At 36.8% G+C, this 22751-nt stretch overlaps 1 protein-coding gene across 2 annotated transcripts in view; it reads right to left on the bottom strand.

Annotated features, from left to right (window-relative positions):
- Positions 1-22751, bottom strand: part of ZMAT4 (zinc finger matrin-type 4) — a 2083697-nt gene that overhangs the window by 260997 nt on the left and 1799949 nt on the right. For both annotated transcript variants that reach the window (XM_044083036.1, XM_044083037.1), the window contains one exon: positions 9856-9952. In XM_044083036.1, coding sequence (XP_043938971.1) covers positions 9856-9952 — 97 coding nt within the window. The remainder of the gene's footprint in view (positions 1-9855; positions 9953-22751) is intronic.

Below are 22751 nucleotides of genomic sequence, written 5' to 3'. Positions count from 1 at the left end.
GAAATGAAAAACCTACAAAATGATATCACTCTAGTTGCAAACAGTTTACATCACAGACTCCATTGACACAACTGTAGTTGAAAACCTTATACATCACTCCCACTCTGACATCTGATGGGCACACGGGATGAGGATATCTTTTGAGGTTTTGGTATGAGGCATGTTGCATCTACAGTGGATATAAAAAGTGTACACACCCCCTGTTAAAATGCCAGGTTTTTGTGATTAAAGGTGGGAAAAGTTTTGAAATGATTTACTGTGGTCTCATTTTTTAATGTGACCTATAACCTGTACAATTCAATTGAAAAACAAATCTGTTAGGGGAAAAATATAAAAATAAAAATGTACAATAAGCTGGTTACATAATTGTGCATACCCTTAAACTAATACTTTGTAGAAACACCTTTTGATTTAATTACAACATTCATTCATTCTTGCGTACACACCTGTCAATTAGAGAGGCTCTGATTAACCCCAAATAAAGTTCAGATGTCCTAGTAGGGTTTTCCTGACATTTGCTCAGTTGCTTGCTACAGCAAAAGCCATGATTTGCAGAGAGCTTACAAAGCATCAAAGGGATCTCATTGTTGAAATGCATCAGTCAGGAGAAGGGCACAAAAAATTTCCATAGCATTGGATGTACCATGGAACGCAGTGAAGACAGTCATCAAAAAGTGGAGAAAATATGGGACAACAGTGATGCAAAGAACTGGACGTTCCTCCAAAATTTATGAAAAGACTAGATGAAAACTGGTCAGGGAGGCTGCCAATAGACCAGCAGCAAGACTGAAGGAGCTGTAGGAATTTCTAGCAAGTACTGGTTGTGTGTTACATGTGACATTACTCTCCCATATTCTCCATATGTCTAGACTATGGGGTAGGGTTGCAAGACAGAAGTCTTTTCAAACACACAAAAACATCCAGGCCTGGCAAAAATTTGCAAAGTAATACATCATCTTTCAAAAGCATGTTGTTAAATGTGTTATGGTCTGATGAGACCAAGCCTGAACTTTTTGACCACAATTCCAAAAGGTACGTTTGGTGCAAAAACACCACTTTGCATCACCAAAAGAGCATTATCCCCACATTGAAGAATGGTGGTGGCAGTATCATACTATGGGGTTGCTTTTCTTCAGCTGGAACTAGGGCTTTAGTCAAGGTGGAGGTAATTATGAATAGTTCCAAATACCAGTCACTTTTGGCCCAAAACCTTCAGGCGTCTGCTAGAAAACTGAAGATGAAGAGAAATTTCGCCTTTCAACACGACAATGACCCCAAACATACATCCAAATCAAGAAAAGAATGGCTTTACCAGAAGAAAATTTAAGTTTTGTAATGGCCCAGCCGGAGCCCAGAAATATAATGGTAACAGAAAATCTGTGAGGTGACCTGAAGAGGGCTGTGCACAAGTGATGCCTTCGCAATCTGACAGATTTGGAGCACTTTTGCAAGGAAGAGTGTGCAAATATTGACAAGTCAAGATGTGCCATGCTGATAGACTCCTCCCCAAGAAGACTGAATGCTGTAATTAAATCAAAAGGTGCTTCAACAAAGTATTAATTTAAGGGTGTGCGCACTTATGCAACCAGCTTATTGTATTTTTTCTTATATTTTTCCCCCTAACAGATTTGTTTATTTTTCAATTGAATTGTACATGTTATAGATCACATTAAAGGTGGAAAAAAATTTGAAATGATTTATTGTGATCTCATTCTTTTATATCACAAAAACCTGGAAATTTAACAGGGGTATGTACACTTTTTATATCTGCTGTACTATGATAGCAGGAGCTTTAAATACGACTGTGGGCATTTATACCTTTAATTTACATCCAGTTCAACACCATAGGGATATGTACAGAAAGGGACTGAGGAGGCTAGGGAGAACAGTTACTGTTCCCAGATATGATTTGGTTTTTTAATGTTTGGCTGTCTCTGAGCATTAAGCCTTGGATAAACCGTATTTCTTTTTTTGAAATAACATTAAAATCAAATTTCTTTTTAGACCATCACTGAATCAAAAGTTTGGGAAAAAAGCTATAAAATATATATCGGAGCATCTATAAACCTATGACTTCTAGGTGTCTGGCAGCCCCCCCCAGATCCCCACCTTTATTTAGTTATTACAGAATAGTGTCAGTTAGATGTGCTGAAAGAATGCACAAAAAACGTTTGAGAGTAAGATTCAATTTCTTTTTGATCGTGGCTTAGGCCATCACTGGATGAAAATATTAAAAAGAAAAAAAAAAAACGAATGTTGTTGAGAGCATAAAGAACCATCACGGCTCTTGTGCGACTTCTGGCTTAATGCTATTGTTTTCCCTAGTTAACAATGAAGTAATCCTTAGCCAGAGCATGTTGAATGAATGACTGCAGAAGAAAAATGAAGAATAAGAAACTGTGTGAAAAATGAGGAAAAATTAATCTTGGTGGTGTGTGTAGGCCAGGGAGCTCGGAACCCCTGGTGATATGGGTGGGGGTGGATGGTTTCATGCAGCCCTTCACAGCAGTTGACCTATGGCTGTTTGTATGACTTGTACAAAGCAGTGGTATTACCACCTTCTTGTGGTATTGTGCTCAAGAACTTGTCAAGAAAAGACAAATCACACCCTGCTGTGAGTAACGAGGAAGGCTATGGAGTGGTGAATTCTATGGAAGCTCAGCCAAAAAAAAAAATGGGGGAAAATGCAGTTCTTAACACAATTTTAAAATGTGGGGTTTTTGTATCCCCATGCTGCAGAAATGTTTGATTTGCAACGATATTAGTTTTAAGGGCTTGTTCTCTCATCACGTTGTATGTAGGGCAAGATGATTAAATGGATGGAATACTGAGATGAGTAAAGATGCTGCAATAAGGTCGGGGTACTGCTGTAAGCCTGTGGGTAGATCAGTAGCTATCTTAGAGATGTGATTTGTGTGGTCAAGCAAGACCAGAAAGAAAAAGGTGCAGTTGTTTGGATGACTGTTGCAATGGTATAGCATTGAAAAGTTCTGGAAGAATATGGAAGAAAAGGACCTGTCTGGCAGAGATTAACACTTCAGCAGAAGGTGGACATGATCAATGAAACCTGCTCAAGAAGAGAGTATGAGAACGTGTTCATTTATAAATTACGTGGAGAAAGGGAAGAACTCCTTCACTGCAGAGGTTATAGCAGTGTGCCATACAAAAAAAAAAAAGAAAAATAAAGCCAAGAGGAATAGTTATGTAAAGTAGGAATAAAACATGGGAATGTGCAATGCCATGGGCCTGAGAAATATGACTAGGCAGCATATGCTTTATTTTATATTTATTTTATTTTATTTTGCATTTATTTACCGGGAGAGTCGGCTCTGCATAAAACCCTTTTTCAGTGGAGGCCTGGGGAGAAAACTCCGTTAGTAGACAGTTTTGTTGGTAGAAAAGAAATCTTAAATAAAATGAAGATGTTGTTGTCTTTCGGCTTTTCCCGGTTAGGGGTTGCCACAGTGGAACTCTGGTCCGCTAATGATTGGCAGTAGATTTTCACGAACGCCGAGGTGCCAGCTCGACGTTCAACCTTCAACGAAGGCACGCCCATTGATGCATGTCTTTCAAATCCCCACCCAACTGTGGGGAGGATATGCAGACTCCACACAGAAGGCACTTCCCACACTCCAGCCGAGAATCGAATGGGAGAACCTCTTGCTATGAAGCAACAATGCTACTGCTGCACCACCGTGGAAGTGCCTTAAATAAAATTAAATGAAGATATACTATTTTATTTACTTTGTAATTTAAGAAGTTTTTTTTTATTATATCTTCTTAAATAAAATGAAGATATAATAGAAAAAAAACTTCTTAAAATACAAAGTAAATAAAGTAGTAACACACATTCATGTTGGTAAGAGTAAGCTAGGAAAAGTTTGAGTGGGAGACCTGATCATGGATCTTGGATAACAATGCTTCTAAAAGACAATTCCTACAATAGTAGGAGGTAATAATATTGTGAACAATGCATACAGTTAGGATAGCTAGTCATATATACAGGTAAATCAATAAAAAGCACTGTAGCTAACAAAAACTTTAGCATAAAAACACAGCAAGTCCCAGGAATCCACACAGACAGCTCCAAATGCATCTTTTATTAAAACGCACATAATATTGAGCGCTTTCATCTCAAACAAAAGACTTCTTCAGAATACACATACAAAAAAATTAAAACATTTTTAAATACTGTGAGCAATTAGTCATGAACCAATCACATTGCTGAATCTCAAATTAGAACATGGAAACGTTAAATGTAAAGCAACCTCACTTAAAAATAAGTTTGAATACTGTACTAAAGCATTTAAAAGTTAAATTATGAAGCGTTCAGATAACATAACCCTTGTTATAAACAAAATCTTAATACATATACACGAACTAGTATACCAAATGGCATATTATATGTCATTTGCTCTTCCATATAAAATGGGTGCAATGGAAATTTAATCATTGAGACCTGGGGAGAACAGAGCAGCTAATTTGAATTGCCATTCAGTTTCTTAATCTATTTTTCCAATTTCCAACTCTAGGATCAAGCCTTACAGTAGCCAGTATACCAAATAAAACCATATCAAAACTGTGCCAAACCTAGTATGTTTATACAAAGCATTATTGAGCTTTTTATGTTTTTATATCATTCAGGTGTTCATAGATTCTGTTCTTCAAGGGACGTTCCGTTTTGCCCACATAAAAATGGAAACATGTTACACATATAGCTAAATATACCACCCTGTTGGTCAAGAGGTTACCTTTCTGAAATATGACTTGACTGTGCAATTTATTATTTAAAATGACTTCTCTGTCCTTAATATATGGGCATTGGCTACATGCACCACAGGGCCTTGTACCCATAACTGATGACTGTACAGGCTAAATCTTTCGTTCAAGCAACTTTTTAAAATTAGCTCCTGTACTATTTACAAATCTTGGTGTTATACCCACTTTCTTCAAAATATCCTGATTTGTCCTAAAGATATTCCAGTTGGCAAGAACAGCCCTCATAATATCATTGGAAAGATAGTTATATTGTAATACACAGACTTTTTCATATGAATTCTTATTCTGTGCAGAAACCCCATTACTCTCAGTAGTAAGTCCCACACCCAACAGTGGTTTATAAACTGTTCCCCATTTGATATACACTTCATCTAATATTCCATCAATCAATGCTTTAGGGTAACCTCTCTCCTGAAACATAAGGGTAATTTTTTTCAACTCAATTTTGACATCTTCAAAATGTGATGTAATTCGAGCTGTTCTTACAGCTTGACCCTTGATACTACTTTTCTATGAGTAGTGGTGATTGCTATTGAAATGCAGGAATGCATTACAAAATATCTTTACGATAAACAATAGATCTCAACCCTTGCACATCATGTGAAATAAATGTGCCCAAACAATAAATACTTCTACTATCATACTTAAAAGTACATTTTAAAAATTCAGTGGTATTGTTTAAATATTGGATGAATTCTATCTCCTCAACTGGTCCGTCTCACAGAATAAAGATGTCATCCAAAAATCTATAATACATCCTTATTCTGTGCCAAAGGGGGGCTATGTACTACATGGTTGGTCTCCCAACCCAACAGTACAAGATTGGCATAGACAGGGGAGCAAGCTGCCCCCATCACAACTTCCTTAGTTTGTTGATAATATTCCCCCTCAAAATAGAGAAAATAGTTCTCTAAAATTAGATTCATAATTTCACATACCAAGGTTATTTGCTCATGTGAAAGGTCTGAAAATTTAAACGTCTCCTCAAAAAGAACACTACCTTTGTCTTTAGGTGTAACAGTAAAGAGATATCTTTCTTCCATAAATTGTTTCAAAAGACCTAAAAATTCACATTAATCCTTAACGAGATGTTGGATTTCACCCATGATATGCTGTACACGAGTCCACAAAAACTGCTAGTGGATGTGTTTGAGCCACTAGCTGCTGCTATTGGTCTAAAAGGTGGCATAGCACATTTTTGTGTACCTTGGGTATCCCAAAGAAAATAGGAATGATAGAATCCTTTTCGTACAAAAAAATGATAAAGTTCAACATTGATTCGCTCATCTATTAAATACTCTAAGTATGAATCTATGTGAGAATATGCTATATTGATCTGATTTTTGGATGCGCCAACATATGTGGAGACATCAAACAATTCCTGCTTTTCATTAGAATAATCTGTAGATTTGCATAAAACGATACCCCCACCCTTATCCGGGGTCATAATATGAATAGAGTTCTCTTCTTAACTCCATTAATTATATTTTCCCTAGTAAGGTTCCATAGTACCCTTGAATTGTTTAAATGTATATCATATATATCCTACGAAACTAACTTCTCATAAATATCTAATAAAGGATGTAATGGGGGATTAAACATGCTATTTTTCTTCAAAAAGAAAGTATTACTGTGTGTTGTTATTGGAACAGTGTTTCATGGTATTGTTGACAATGGGGTATGTTGCTCTGTAAAAAAAATGTCAATTTAATTTTCTAACATTTAATTTTAATGCAATAATACTATTCAATACATTTCCTTTCTTTTCTGGAATGAATTTCACTCCCTTTGATAAATTTAAATATTCCTTAGTAATCACACTATCTGAATAATTATAAATGGTGAAGCCCTCGCTACTGCACACAATGCTATTAGAGTAATTTAGGTCCTGTAGTTGTTCCCCCCTCCTGTAACTGTTCTTCCTCTGGGGCTGATGATAATAATTCCTGTTGTACTCTCCCTTCTCCGTGCATCTGTGGGCCAGTCTCTCTTTAGCGTCTCACCCCTTGAAAATCCTGCTGCTCTACCCCCATTTCATCAATGCATTCACTACATTTCTGACCACTTCACTATAATGCATGCACATAATTTTCTCCTGAATTTCAATGTTCTTTCTTAAAACCTTCCCAATAGGATACACTTGTTTGTTCTGATATTGTTTTAAATCTCTTTATAACTTTCGTTTCTTTTTATAAAAAATATTACATCTTCTCTCCACCTTATCAAGAATTTTAAAATACAGTTCTCTATACTGTGAAAATAATAAACCCTTCTTATTTTAACATCCAGCGAGTCCACTTCAGCTACAACATCCTTTTGTTTCTCATAATAAAGAACAGTTTTTTTGACTAAATTCATACCCACTTCATCAGAGTCCTGAAAAATCAGCAATAATATCATCATAAATAATGCCAAAAGGAAATCTAAAAAGTCTTAAGCATTGAGTCAATTTTTAAATGTATAAACTCTTTAAGATAGGCAATATCCATATCTAAAGTCTTTAATTTAAAAAGTCTCTTTTCAAAATAATAAATAAATTCTTTCAAAGAATGATAGCTATTGTTGACATTATGAGCTGAATAAGACTGTATATGAGAATCCTGTTCATTTTTTAATGCAAAATTAAATTGTTTGGTCATTGTCAGTAAAACAGTGGTTTGTATGATCTGTCCCCACCGTATGCTTTATTAGTGGAAGGGTGCTTTTATGTGGATTTTTTTCAGGTTTATAGAACATTTGGTGGGCAGTAGAGAGTTGTGCGAGTATGAGTTGGTTGGGGAGTTCTAACCAAGATAGTTGTCTTAGAGGCTTGCGATGATGAGTTCTGGTAGAACAACTAGTATCAAACTTGGCTGTCTTATTATAGCAAGCATCTAGCTTGCTTAGGTCTGATTTGGAGAGGTTGGTAGAGACTTCTACAGTTTACTTCTATACAGTGGGTTTTCTATTTCTCAATACAATTCATATGCTCAAAAAGCATTTCATTGAGGTATGGAAAACCAGAGGTTTGACTCTTGTGCTAGGGATATATGTTTTATATTTGTATTATATATATATATATCAAGAAGCTATTTGTCAGATTCAGCATCATGCAGTAGGCAAAGACTAAAATGGTTAATGTGAAGTACATTATGGATAATCACTTGACTACCAATGGACACAGCCAACTCCTAAGTGTGTTTTCCCATGCGTGGGTCCCCTCAAATAATCTATGGTATGATACCAGTTATTCTCTTTAAGGGTAATGCCTAATTAGCAACTACAGGATGGATAAGGTCAATCGGTAACCAAATGGGATAGGTTAATTTGAGCACAAAAAGCGAAATTGGCTGGGCTTAAAATGGGGCATAAGGGTAGCTAGCCCAGTACTTGCCTAGGAGCTTATAAGGGAGTGAACTGAAAGTTGGATGTAAGATTGGGTAGTGAAAGAACTGTTTTTTAAAGTGATGATGTTATCAGTATGAGACTGGTCTTCAGCTATATCATCTTTCAGCTCCATTAAAATCCCACAGCTACTGCTCTCTGGTCATGCCATAGTTGATTACACACCTTATTTTCACCTTTCCCATCGTATCATAATACAAAAATTTGTGCATCTGCCTTCTTGTTGAAGTTGTCCATTAGCCTGCCTCCTTTCAGTTTACTTTTTTCTGAGCTACTTTCACTAAATGTGACTGCCAAATAACATTGACGACAAAGAAATGCAAGACAGTAGATTTCAGTATTTCTTTTGTTCAGCTCTATAAGATTTATTTGACAGCACCATTTGCCTACATTTAAAATAGTTTCATTAAGGAAGCTTGGAAATTCTTATACCTAAAACAATTGTGTGTGACTGGCTGCTTATGCAAACATGAATTATTACCCTTCAGCTCTACCTTATGTCTGATGTTAAGCATGCAATCATGTTACTACAGTTATTGTCTTCGGAAGTGCAATTATTGTCATCTTATGACCATCATGGTGTAAGTTGCTTCTCCTACTGCTGTGAAAGTCCGAGGTTGAGCTTGATTGATTTCTTTATATATGGCAAATTGTATGTATCTTTTCCTTCCCCTCACTAATATACACCCCCCTTTTGAAAATGTTTTTGTGATCCTCATGTAATTCTAGGCCTCACTCAGTGCAATTTCTAAATCACTGTAAAATATTTATCAGGTAGTGAATTATTGGGTAAGAAATTTTGGATTCTGCATCCTCCAATGACTTGCATTTTGGTCGCCACTTACGTTTGAGTACAAAAACATCAGTGTTCCTACTCAGCTGGACTTTGTTATGCCTGACCTTTCTTCTGTTATCTGGACTGATTATATATTTGCTTCCTCAGTGACTGGTCTACACACTTGCATCAGTCCAATTGATTTGATTTTACCACTGTTTTTCTTGACACTGTACTGTACATCAGGTGAAGCTAGAGATAAATTGTCTAGATTACAGAAAAAATGATTTTATAATTCACATTAGGATGCATCCTGTTTTTAAACAAACCCAGAATTGTTCCGGTATATGAATGTCATGTTTTTTAGTTAGACTTTACTCTCTACTTTATGGTGAATGCAAAAAAAAAAAAGAAGCTGTGAATGCAAACAACTTGATTTTGAACAGTGCTGCCACTCACACAATGGTCAAAAATCTTTTGCAGACCATTCTAAATGTCACCATAGTACTGAAATTACCCATGCCTATGCGTGCATGGCTATATAACTGTCAAGAACTTTATGCTGCTCTGCTCGACAAGAAATAACTCATGGGCATTCTTTCTGAGCAAAAATAACCTGCTTTCATTGCCAAGACGACAAAAAACAAAAAATTCAGTTTCACATGATATAAGATGAACAGTGTCCTTTCGTTTGTGCCTGCAGTTTGTAAAAGTCCCTTATGTTTTCCTAAGTAATAGAGTTAGCATAAAACTGCAACATATTTTGTGGATATAACATTGGACAATCATTTTGTAAGCAATTATTTTCTCTTATATAAAGTAGTTCATTCTGCAGTTCAGTGAATACAGGGATGCATGGTAGCAGGCAAATTTAGAAATTATGCTACGTTTCCTGTTCTGTACTTAACAATACTTACTTGATCTGATGTTTTGAACCCTGAAGATGAGCATAATATTGTTCTATTGAATTTACTGTAACGCTGCATATGCCACAAGTGAATTTGCGTTTCAAAGCTGCGAAGGAAATAAGAATGAGTTAGTGTGGCCCTGCAACTACAATTATTAAGTAATCATGAGGTTTGGACAACATTTATTTGCATAATTTGTAAAATAATCACTAGGAGCTATAGCTATATTTAAGGGTTTAAACTGCAAGCAGAAAAAAGTCATTAAAAATAAATTACAATATTTTACCTCACAAAATTAAATTGTGACTATTCTTTTGCCCATAAAATCATTCTCCAGAATATATTTTCAAATTTATTGTGCTGTTTTACTTAAACCATATGTACATCTGCTTTTGCTGTTTGTCCATATCCCAGACAAAGGCACACTTGGCTGTTGAGACTTGAGGCAGAACAAAATACTCAGTGCACAGAAGTCACCTTTGTCAGTCTTGCCTTCCCTCAGTTATTTTGACAGCTCCACTCTGACTGCCCTGCTGGAAAAAAGGCTACAAGTCAATGATGAAAGCCATGCCTTAATGTGCTTGAGTATACAGCATTTAGTCTTTTCAGTTCACCGCTGTTTATAACGTCCTCTTAAATATGTATTTCGAGCCAAAAGAATTATATACCTGACAGTAATGAAATTTACCAAATGAAAAAGGAGCCTGTGACTTAGAGTAGCTTCATCTAGCCTCTGCAGCAGATTTCAGTGGTAGCCTATTTCATGTAGTGATATATATTCTGGTTTGTATGAAGATAATTTTTTTTTCATAAATGAGCAATGCATAGTACAATGCTGACGTCTTCCATAGCAGTAAAGGCATGGGTTAATGGATAAGTTACAATGGAAAGGAGGTAAAAAGATCCTGCTCCCACTGGAGGTACACTGCAGGTAACTTTAGTGGCAGCTTCTCCCTCTTGAATCTTGGCACAAACAACAATTCTGAACTTAAAGAAAGACTAAATTCTGCACTAGTGTCTTTCTCAAAAAGCTTTGTTCTGATATTGCTTTTCTGTCTGTCATCTTTCACACATTTTCTTTCTGTATATTCAGTAAAGTTATATTTTTATTTGCACTTAGTAATACAAATTCAGAAAAAGATTAATGAAGTATTGTTATACTGCTTGTGTATTTTGTAATTACTACAAGAGAATAGAAAATACAAATATTTGTTACTATGATATATTATGTTATATTGCATATGTATCAGAAAAAAATGAACAAACATTTACATTACAGGTAGAATTAAAAAAAAAAATTGTTTTCCAATTGTTTATATATATTTTAATTTCAGTTCATGTACATATTTAATTTAACTATGTAATGGTGGTTGGTAGCGTGCAATCTTTGTTCTTGTGTAGATTCAGCAGCTCTTTAGGCCTTCATTGTAATTATATTTTTAAAAATGCACCTTATCGCCCTGCATCTTAAATCATTATCTGGCACCCTCACATTCTAGCTTCATGAGAATGGCACACTAGTTCTGCTTTCTTGTCTGTCTCTCTTTAATTTTTAATTTTATTTTACTTAACATTTGTTTACTGGGAAGGTCCGACTTGGAACAAAGCCAATTTTCAGTGGAGGCCCGGGGAGAAATGCTCCAGATGCATGTCTTTGTAACATGGGAGGAAACCCACACAAATACAGTGAAAACATGCAGACTGCACACAGAAGGCACCCCAGCCAAGAATCGAGCTGGAGAACCTCTTGCTGTGAGATGACAATGCTACCACTGCACCATTGCGCTGTCCAGTACTTTTCCTGTTTGCAGAGTGGTGTCTATTCCCTGTCAGCTTGCTACTGTATGATAACCATAGCTCTTAACCTCAGCACAAAAAATCTGAACAAAGCCAAACATAATGGGGGTGGGGTAAAGCCCCAAAAATAGGGACAAATTTTAAATATTGCTGTTATAAACTTTGTTGCTAGAATAAATGGTCTTGTGTTAATGTACATTTTCTGAAGGATATGAAGTCTGAAACTCAAATATGTCACTATATAGTGACTTCAATCCTCACTGATTTCCTACAAAAATCCAAAAAATAACCAATTTTATGAGGAAATGACAAATATAAAGCAAAAATTTGGACATTCTGAAAATCTGGATAGTTGAGACGTATGATGTTAACTTGACTACATTGCACATCTCTCGTGTACTCGTGTATGTTTGGAGATCTGCAGCAATTCAGTGCACTTGTGCAATACAGTACTATGATGAGCCTGGATATGTTTCAACCAAATAACTCCTCAAAAGGTGAATATGCACAGCCCTTGGCAGAGATGCAATTAGACTACTAGAATAATTGTACAGGACAGCTGGTGCACATACTTTCCAATCAGAGGCAGTAATAGAGCAGGGGTAAGGTACTATTTCAGGTTAATGTGTATGAAACTGGACATGCTAAGGATTACCACTCATATTTAAACATGACTGTGTATTCAAGCTTGTACATTTTATGGCCAAAAGGTTGAAGTACTTTAGTCTGTACTTCAGCATTTTCTCCTGTGTCCACCATAAAGATAAATACACACAGTAGAGGATTCTGCTTTGCCCAGAAATCTAACATGTTTTATAATCCATAAAACATTTAAGTACTAAACATAAAATGTAAATGCACCATCAGCAAAATGTATTTTTTTTTTAAATTACAGTTTTGCATCTCTTGTTCTGTGGATGCTACAGATCTTTAAGGACTACAATAGAATATAAAGATTTTTTTCAAAATTATTTTAGAAAGAATGTTGTCAATTAGCACAAATGCCATAAAGCTAATTCTCAGAAGCATTTCAGGATAATGGTGTCAGTTTTTAGAAGTTATGAACTTTAGCTCCAGTACCATTTTTTGTCTATTTGTGCCATCAAAGAATACTTTTTTTGCAACTATTTTACATGTCCTGCTAGTTTCATTATAATGCAATGTCTGTGGCATCATTAGAAGAAAAAAAATGCCTCCATACTGGTTATAACAGTAAATAGAAAACATTCTCTCAGAGCAACGCTTTGCAGTGCTCTTCCACAGAAATATTGAAATATACTAGAGTTTCTTGCTTCCATAACAGGAGGTACAGCTTTGTGTGTTCTTAGTTTAACACCTACCATATGATGGAAGGTCAGCTGTTAGCTGACCAGATGTTATAGCTGAAAAAAAAATTGGCATGTATCCACACAATGCCTCAAGTCCCGGAAGAAAGTCCTGAGGATTCATAATGCTGGAGCAAAGCCAATACTTTTTCAAGCATTAATATTTTCTCCTAGATGTACAATATATTTTTGTTTGTTGTCTAACAGTTTTGAGTGTCTTGATGTGGAGAATTGCTGGATAATATGCAGACTTATTTCTATTAGCTAATCTCAGTATTATCTGCTAGTTATTGTTTTTGCATTTTGAAACAGTCAAGTTTTTTTTTTTCTCATGGAATGAGTAGAGCTAACTAATGAGAATTCTGCCGACAGCTGACAGAAAGATTAATCAGTGTCAGAAAGAATAATTTTATTCTCAACAATAGATCTTGTATTATAAAAACGAATAAGACAGTGAGCTGTGAGAATTGTTCCAAGTATGGAGTATTACAGAAAGCCAAAATAATTAGTATCTAGTCACATGATAGTCTGTTAAAACAGTTAACTGGCCAGGTCTAAGTCTATAATTTTAAATAATTGAGGGGAAGTCCACATCTAATGAGAGCATTGGTTATAATGAGTAAGCTACAAGTATGTTGCTTCCCTAACAACTTGTAATTTTGACAGAAGATGAGCATTGTGTAATACACTAAACATTGTGTCACTCATGACACAGAATGTGACCCAAGTTCACCCCAGGGATCAGTCTAGTGGCTCTACTTGATAAAGGCACTAGGAACTAACGTCAGGTGGCACGATGTCAGGGTACATCTATGGGCTTGGCTTGTAAAGGCTCCAGGGCCATTAGCCTAGTACACATCTATGAACCTATGAAATGTTCCTTTTTTGTTTAAAAACAGTTATAACAACTCCAAAAAAAAAATATGGCAACTAAGAATGATAGCATTTGTTTTCACCGTAATATCTGTATCATTGCTCTTTCCAATATTATTGCTTGGAGCATTTTTGGAATGGATATTCTGTATCCCTGAACCCAATGCCCAAACACAGTACAAACCAGATTTTATTGCAAACCAGCTGATGACATAGAAGAACTTTATGTAGTTCAGGGAGAAAACAAGTAAACAATTCAAATAACTATCAAGTACAAGCAGTGTGGCAGAATTTTCCTGAATATCTTAGTCAAAACTAGCAGTGTTATAATACTCAATAAACCAACCAGTCCACACACAAACTCAACTATGGCAATACTAAGGTAACAACTGTCATATGGAACAAAGGAGCATTTGTTAATAAATATAAAATATAGAATTGTAAAAAGGGGAAGAGTTTAAATATGGCATATATAGATTACAAAAAAAGCATTTGATAGCATCCTACATTCATGGATAAAAGAATGCATATAGGTGTATAAGATGCACCATGTATTTTATTGATAAATTGCATTACAGTGACTAAGAATCAATGGCAAACCGTTCTCCAGATAAAAATTCAAAGGGGCTATCCCAGGGTAGTAATTTCAAGTTCTGTCAAGTATTACATGGACTTTTTTAATTGGTAGTGCTATATGTCTGTCAGACTTAAGTCCATTGTCAAATGTGGCACAGAAAAGTTTGTTCGGGTTCTATTTTTGTGCCATTGGAGGAAGAAATAGAGATAGGTGGTTGGTTATTTATTATTGAGGTATTGTAAAAGACCATAATCTTGGTTTTGTTAGCATTTAGCATGAGCTGATGGCCTGCTAAGTAGTTTTCAGTATTGTGGAGGCCAGCCAGAGATTTTCTTGAAGTTCCTTGATAGAGGGGGCAGAACAGATGAGGGGGCATCGTCCGCATATTGCATGATGGAGGCTTGTTTTGCTGCAGAGCTTAGGTCATTGGTAAAAATTATGAAAAGTAGTGGGCCAAGGATAGATTCTTGGGGGACTTATACAGAGATAGGAAATTGGGGGAAGAGTTTATTACCCCATAAGGTGGCTTGTTTCTGGTTATAGAGAGAGCTATGAAACCAGCTTTGGGATTCAGGGCTGAAGTGGTAGGAGGCCAAGCTGTTTTTTGTTTTTCACTACTATGTCAGCCCAACCTTTAAATGCCAGTAGGCATTGGTTTGTTACAGTGCATCTGGTGGGGCGGGGGGGGGCATATCTACACAGCAATCACACAGACATTTATGGTTATTTATGGTATTAGTAAAGCATATTAGAGCTGTGTTAGTACTATGTCTGGGTTGAAAGCCATGTTGTGTATTAGATAACAGGTTATTCTCAGGAAATGGTCTAATAGTTGTGTATACACTTTTCTAAGATTTTGGCTAGTAGTGAGAGAATGGGTCTATAGCTGGACAAATTAGTAGATGGGACCGCCTTTATGTAAGTGTGTGACCTGGGATATTTTTCAAAGGAGTGGTACATATACTGTTCAGAGAGAATGGTTTATAAGACTAGATATAGGGTAAGCAACTGAGGTAGCAGCTAGTTTTAGAAAATCACTGGATAGCTAATATGCAGTGAGTGTACAAGGTTTTAATTTAGTTAGCAGATTTTTTACATAACTTGTTTGGATGGGTTTGAGATTGAAGAGGGTAGAATTTATGTTGCAGGGAGGGGATATGAAAAGAAGAGAATTAGGGGGTTGATAATGAATGTTATAAGGAGCAAATGAAAAATGAGGCAATGTTCTGTAAAATATTGGGCAGTTGAGTATGCTTACCTCCTCATCCCTCTTCCTAGAAAATATCCTGTTATTGCAGAAGAATGGTGCACAGACACTACTATACAGTACTGAAATATTGGCCAGGACCTGGTGCAACATACCTGACTGGAAAAACTGCTAGCATATGTGAGAGGCTGTGCATATCCGTTCCTGTAGCACTGTACCTTTCTGGACTGCATAAAATAAGGCACCTCTGTGTATGTGCTCAACCATAATGACAAAGTGGTGTTTACAATTTACCCTTAAAAGTGTATAAAAAGCAAGCATGAATGCTTGACAAATGACACTTTATGCAGGCAAACTTGTGACTCACCTGCAGTCCAAGTCTGATTGAATGTTACTCATGAAGGTTTGCTAACAAGAAAATGGGTTTCGGATAGCTCCGCACTCTTCCCTTTTCCAGGGTAGATGACCTGTCAGCCCAACCTTTAAATGCCTGTAGGCATTGGTTTGTTACAGTGCATCTGGGGGGCATATCTAGACAGCAATTACACAGACATGCCCTTTTACCTCTGGTCATGAATGGAAATGCTCCATCACATTGCTGCACTTGCACGATCAATAAAGACACGTGGTTATGATTCCAAGAAACATGTTATCGGTTTGTACAGAAAAGGGTGAGCTTGAAAACAGGAGTCCATTTATGAGGTAGAAGGCTCAATGATATTTGCATATATGCCACTGTCTTGTAAGCACATCAAATATATGTAGTTTTGAAGAAAAAGGCCCTCTAGTTAATAGACCTAGTCACACACAGCAGTTTGTAGCAGTTAGAAGTTGCTGTTTTAACTTAATGTTTACAGAAAACAAAACTTGAATGGTCTGTGCATATAACCATTGGGGAGGGTCGGTGGTATACAGAAATACCACACCACATTTGGTGAAATAGCATGGTGAGCAGTTAAGCACAGATAAAGCTGATTCAAATAGAGACGTGTACAGAGTGACTACACTAGCAGGAAAAATAGGATGCATTTCACATGGTATGCAAAGAGTGTCGATACACTGAACAGTCATTGCATATGCATATGGATGAAATCTGATATGGTGGTATGATTCAGAACCAAACAATTTGCATAATGAGCTTAGGTGATTGGCTTATTTGTTTGGACAGATGTATCACTTGCTCCAAGATACTAGCAGTAGTGTCGCACCAAAAATATTTTATGCAACCTGAACCATCCTTGCTGCAGAGAATTTTCAGTGTGTGACTGGTGACCCATTAGGTGTTTTGCTGGCCTCAGCCTCGCAAATCCTAAAACCAGTTCACAGATGTGGTGATGCATGTACAGGAGCATATTTGGCATCCAATGGTAGCAGAGAAGAGTACCGCGACTATGTAGGCATTCTGTGGCATAGTCCATTTCTTTGATGTCCTGGGTGCCATCTGCTGCACTTATATTGCTATAAAGACCCCATCTGTTCTCTGCAATGACCAATATAGCAACTAGAAGGGCTTCTACTCTATCTGCTACTTGATGGAGTGCAGTGGAGAGGGTATGACACATTCAGGCACTGTTATTCCCGCATCTGAGATGTGTGGGTGGTTGACACTTTTACAGGGGCATCTAGCTGATAGCTGACTAAAATGCAATTCATTGAGGCCACAATGGTCCAGTCCCATGAACATGGGTAGTAAACCACACAAGGGTGGTTGCTGCTGTTTGTGTTGCAGGTGGTGGTGCATATGCCTTAGAACAACAGCTGATGGATTTTAGCCTGTCTACCCCCCCCCCTTCAATCATGCTGTTGCATTCCTTGTATGCCATCTCCTCTTCCCTGTTTGTAAGGAATCCTCCCTGTTACCATTTCTCCACCCTCTACCTGTCTGCATATCCCCATTTTGGTCAAATGTTGTGTGTTAGTACTTCCTTTGTCAGACTTTGTATGTGTTAATTTGTCTGCCACAGCTACCATCCCTATATCCACCTTTCTATATGATCTTTCCAATGATTTATTTCCCTACTTCCATTCTAAAAGAGATGGAAGAAAAGGGCAACTGTCTCAAAGTGTACCCCTCCTCCCCACCCCCTAGTGTATTCTTGTTACCTTTGTCTGTGTTCCTCTCCTTGCTATTTTCCCTTTTTGAATGTCGTATCACCACCTTTCCCTTTTATATGAAGTGTGAGTGAGCATTGAGCCAGGACATGCTGCCTACATTGTGATGTACTCAGATCATACAGGAACCAAAAAATTGAGAGCCAGCAAACAGTGACTAGAGAATAAAAATATTGTATTAAGTGAACATAATCACAGCAAATACAGCAGTAACAAACCGGTTTCGGCTGGCAAAGCACAGCCTTCTTCAGTGTACAAAAATCACGACATACAAAGCTGTATTTATCTAATAAGCAGACATCCTATTGGTTGAGCCCTAAAGGTGTTCATTAAGGCCTGGGGGGAATAACCCTCCCAGTCTGATGATCCATTTCTTTTCTTTAATATTTAATATAGAGTGCCATCCTGTTTTATTTGCCCTGTTTCCAAATATTGTGTCAATAATAATGAAATTGAAATTGGATGTGGGGTGAACTAGTTGGTGTTTATAAAGGGCATTATGTATTCTTTTTTGTTTGATGTTGCTGATGTGTTCAGAGATACGTATTCTTAAAGGTCTTGACGTTTGTCCCACATAAAAGGAACCACAGTTGCAAGAGGCCAAATAAATAATCCAATCACTTGAACAATTGGAAAAAAAGTTAAGGTCAAAAACCTTGGGACAGTTACGACTGGAGAATTGTTTGGACTTGTTAATGTATTTACAGTTGGTACAATGTCCACATGGAAAACAACCATGTAACGGTTCACCAGATAATGTTGTTTGTAATAAATCATGTGTATTGTTGTCCCTGTGTTTATAGTGATTGAAAAAAGAATTAAGGTTTTTACCTTTCCTATAGGAAAATAGACAATTGTCTGGAATGATACTGGTGATATCTGAGTCACATTGAAGAATGTTCCAATGCCTACGTACACTTTGGATGAGGCGGTTGGAATTGCGGGCATATGTAGTCGTGAGTCTAAGGGGTTGTGATGGCTTTTTGTTGTGTGTCCTGTATGTAAGTAAGTCTGATCTCTCCACAGAGCTGACCTTGTTGCTGGCCATGGATATGTCACCACTCTTATAACCATGAAGTTTAAATCTAGTGGTTAGATCCGATTTATGTTTCAAATAGGTAGTATCATCTGAACAGATGCGTTTAGCACGTATAAATTGTGACTTTGGGATATTGCGTGCTATGTGCGGTGGATGGTAGCTGGAGGCATGTAAGATGGAGTTGTATTCTGGAAACTTTCTATATACCTCTGTACATAGAGTATGATCCGAAGGCCTCTGAATTAATACATCCAAAAATGTGATGGTGTCCCTATCAAAATTGACAGTAAAATGCAGTCCCCATGCATTATTGTTTAGGTAAGTGACAAATTCCATTAATGAACATTCGTCCCCCTTCCATACCAACCAAACATCATCAAGGTAACGTCTCCATATATCAATCTGTGACAAAAAAATGTTTCTGTCCCTGTCATATAGAATATGATACTTGACAAAAGCCATGAAGAGATCAGCATATATGGGGGCAAAAGAAGCCCCCATAGCTGTCCCTTTAGTTTGCCAGAAACATTGTTCTTTGTAGTAGAAGACATTACTCGTGAGAACGTATTGTGCTAAACCACCCAAGAAGGCATTGAAGTCCGAGCTGTACAAGTTTGAGACTTCGAGCCAATAAGCTAATGCATTTAATCCATCTTGGTGCGGAATGTTAGTATACAGGGCACTTACATCCAATGTGCATAATAGCCAACCAGGCTCAAGCTGTGTGTCAGAAATCTGTAGGAAGTTTGTGGTGTCCTGTAAGAGTGATCGAATATTGGGTAACAAAGGTTTTAGATAATTGGTCAGAAATAATGAAAGAGGCTCTGTGATGTATCCCCTGCCAGATACAATTGGTCTGCCTGGTGGATGGGAAAGATCTTTGTGGATTTTTGGTAAAAAATAGATGACTGAGTTATTGGGTCATTGACCAGAAGTTGATTCATAATATCATTGGTTATAATTGCATCCTCCCTCGCTTGTTGTAAATACCTTTCAATCTGTTTACTAAACATAGTGGTTGGGTCTATAGACATGTGCGAGTAGTATCTTTCATCATTAAGTTGTCGCATGGCCTCATTGTCATAATCAACCCAATTGAGGACGACCACAGCACCACCTTTGTCAGCTGAAATAATGACAATATCCCTATTGTTTTGCAGTTCCAGAATAGCTTGTTTTTCATTGAAAGATAAATTGTTATGTTTTAATGGAATGTCTGAACCAAAGAAATGTAAATCCTTGAGTACGCTGTTCTGGAACTGCAGGACCATCGGATGCATTGGTGGGGAAAAATTGGATTTGTGATATGTAAACCTATCATGGTTATAAGTAGAATCTGAATCACCAAAAAACAATTTTAAATTCAAAAGGCGACAGAAACTAACAACATCTTGAGCAAATGACTCCTCGGACACAGTAAAGCCTGGGATGAATGTAAGGCCTTTATTTAACATTCTGGTCTGTATGGGAGATAATTCAAAATCTGACAGGTTTAAAACATTATAATGTGGTGTATTCATTTCACCAAAGCAATGTTCAGTAGACCCTGAATGTTCTCTATTTCTGCAGTGTTTGCGCCTGCCCCGCTTGATTTTAGGCCTAAAGGGGTGGACCCTGGTATTCTTTTTGGAAATGGTGACCCTGAGACTGCTGGAGATTCATTATCAGTGCATGACGAAGTGTCCTCAAAAGAGGAAGTGGTCTCCATATCATGCCTTCTTAGGATTGACCTAGGTCGTTTCCTCTTGTTGGTAGGTTTATATGGAGTAGTGGTAAACCTGACATGTTTGGTGTTAGATAAAAATGGGGTACCCCTTTTGTAGTCCTCCTGGTCCCTAGTAAACTTTTTGGTTTTTCTGGATTTAAGTTCAGCATCAAGCTTCCGTAAATCCGAAGCCACATTATTTAATGATTTCTTAAAGAATGGTTCCTGCTCATAAACCTTGAGTTTACCAACCAAAACATTGATCTCCTCCAATTCTTTGTCAATGGCCCTGTTGTGAAACTTGTATAATTCAACAACAAAGGCCATAGTGGCTTCTTGTTGAATCTTTAACCATTGTTGATTGAGTTCATCATCAGCATTTGTCACATGGGGAATAGTGCGTATACGCAGCCCCCTTGGGGTAATTCCTGCAGTCTGGTAAGCTTTGAATAATTTGCTGTGCCAGATATTAGATCTCAGTGATCTAAGATGCTTATTTAAATTATCAAAAAGCATACCACAATTGGATTCTGAACCAACCAAATCAGGCCCCCCAGTGTTCCCTTGATTAGAGGGACCGAGTCCAAAGACCCCAAGGTCCTCTCTATCAGCAGCCAACCCAAGAATAAAGCTGGAGAAATCCATCTTATAACAGAAAAATGGTAATCACTAACCTTCAAATGATTAGGAACAAACTGACAATAATGGCCAAAAAACACTACAGCCACGTCAGTCAAAAAATATATATAAATTCAAATGAGTAAAAGGACCATAACAGCATTCAATATTAATTGACAAAGCTGCGTCCAAGAACCCAATTGTTTGGATTCGGAACACTGAAGGAAGTCCAGACTTGTTGGCACAGAATATGAAATGTCTAAAAAGAAGATCACAGCAATTGGTGATCGGCAATGATTGTGCAAACAAAGGGATAGAGCAGGTCCAAAATATTGAATATGAATATATCAGACCTCGGTAGTTGATACTGAACCAAGCAGAAAGATAATCAATAATAAAAGATTATCAACATATTATAATATAATGGCCACTATTAAAGATGAGGGACCAAGAGGAAACAAAAAATGGGAAAAAAGCTCCATAATTGGCCCACAAATACCAGTATGGTATCTAAAAAATGATAGTAAAAAATATAAATGGTGACAAATGAGGGCAGTTGACCAACTAATATAATATATACATCACCAGCAAAACCTCATGGGCTAGAATCATAACCTGATATTAGGTGGTCTAAGAATGCAAAAAAAGGACATATAAACATCCAAGAATAATGCTCTTAAAGACAACTATATGAGCCCCTGAAAAGATGGCACTAAAACAAATTAGAGCATGAGCATGTGGAAAACTTAATATGTAGTCAATTTAGAAACAAATGTGACCAATCAAACCATATAGATTCTGTATAAAAAACATAACATACACTAGTTTATAGGCTATTGTGGTTTGATAACCATTTAAACTGGGATATGAAAGCAGGACCTATGAGTGTGCATTAAAGAATGCAAATGCCATAGTCAAAAAGACAATGTATGTATACATGAGTTGAACTTGCTTGGGCGAAAATGAAATTAGATGAAAACATACTCTCATAACATAAAGTAAATGATTATTGATCAGACTAAATAAATTGAACCAACAAAATATGCAGTTAGTAAAAAACGCAATTGCCAGTTACTAGACAAGAACCACAATATTTGTTTAAAGAACATATATGTAAAAATTGAATATGACCCTTATTGTGCCAAATCAGTTGTTGGTCAAAAACTATAAGCAGGAATCATAAGCATCTTGATAATCCCAAATATGTTCACCATAAAGTAATTGAAAGCATTCAAACTGATTAAAGTTTTACATGTACATCCATAAACCTCACCAGTTGGTATACACAAGAGTATTATAATGAATGACTTCTAACTAAAGTCATAGTTCAAAAAGTGGAAACAAACCTAGTTGGAACTAAATTAACTCATAAAATAAGAGTCTGTAGGGCCCTATGTAGAGGGCGTATGGAGCTGCAAAAATAATAATTTGTATAATAACACATGTACGATCCAAATTATGGATCAAATGTCCAACACTAACCAGGTCTAAATATTTATAGTCCAAAAATTATTAGTTCACGCATCAAGCATTGTTTTTGGAAACAGGCTGTGTAGACATCCGACCCTCTTGATAAATTCACCAATGTGAATGCGATACCACCAAGTCCAAGAATTTGTAGTATAAACGAAAAACCCAGTCAAAAAATGTAA

The sequence above is a fragment of the Protopterus annectens genome, chromosome 9.part0 (genome assembly GCF_019279795.1).
Source record: "Protopterus annectens isolate FY-2018-M chromosome 9.part0, PAN1.0, whole genome shotgun sequence".
Taxonomy (NCBI): Eukaryota; Metazoa; Chordata; order Ceratodontiformes; family Protopteridae; genus Protopterus; species Protopterus annectens.
This window is presented reverse-complemented; position numbering and strand designations above follow the sequence as displayed.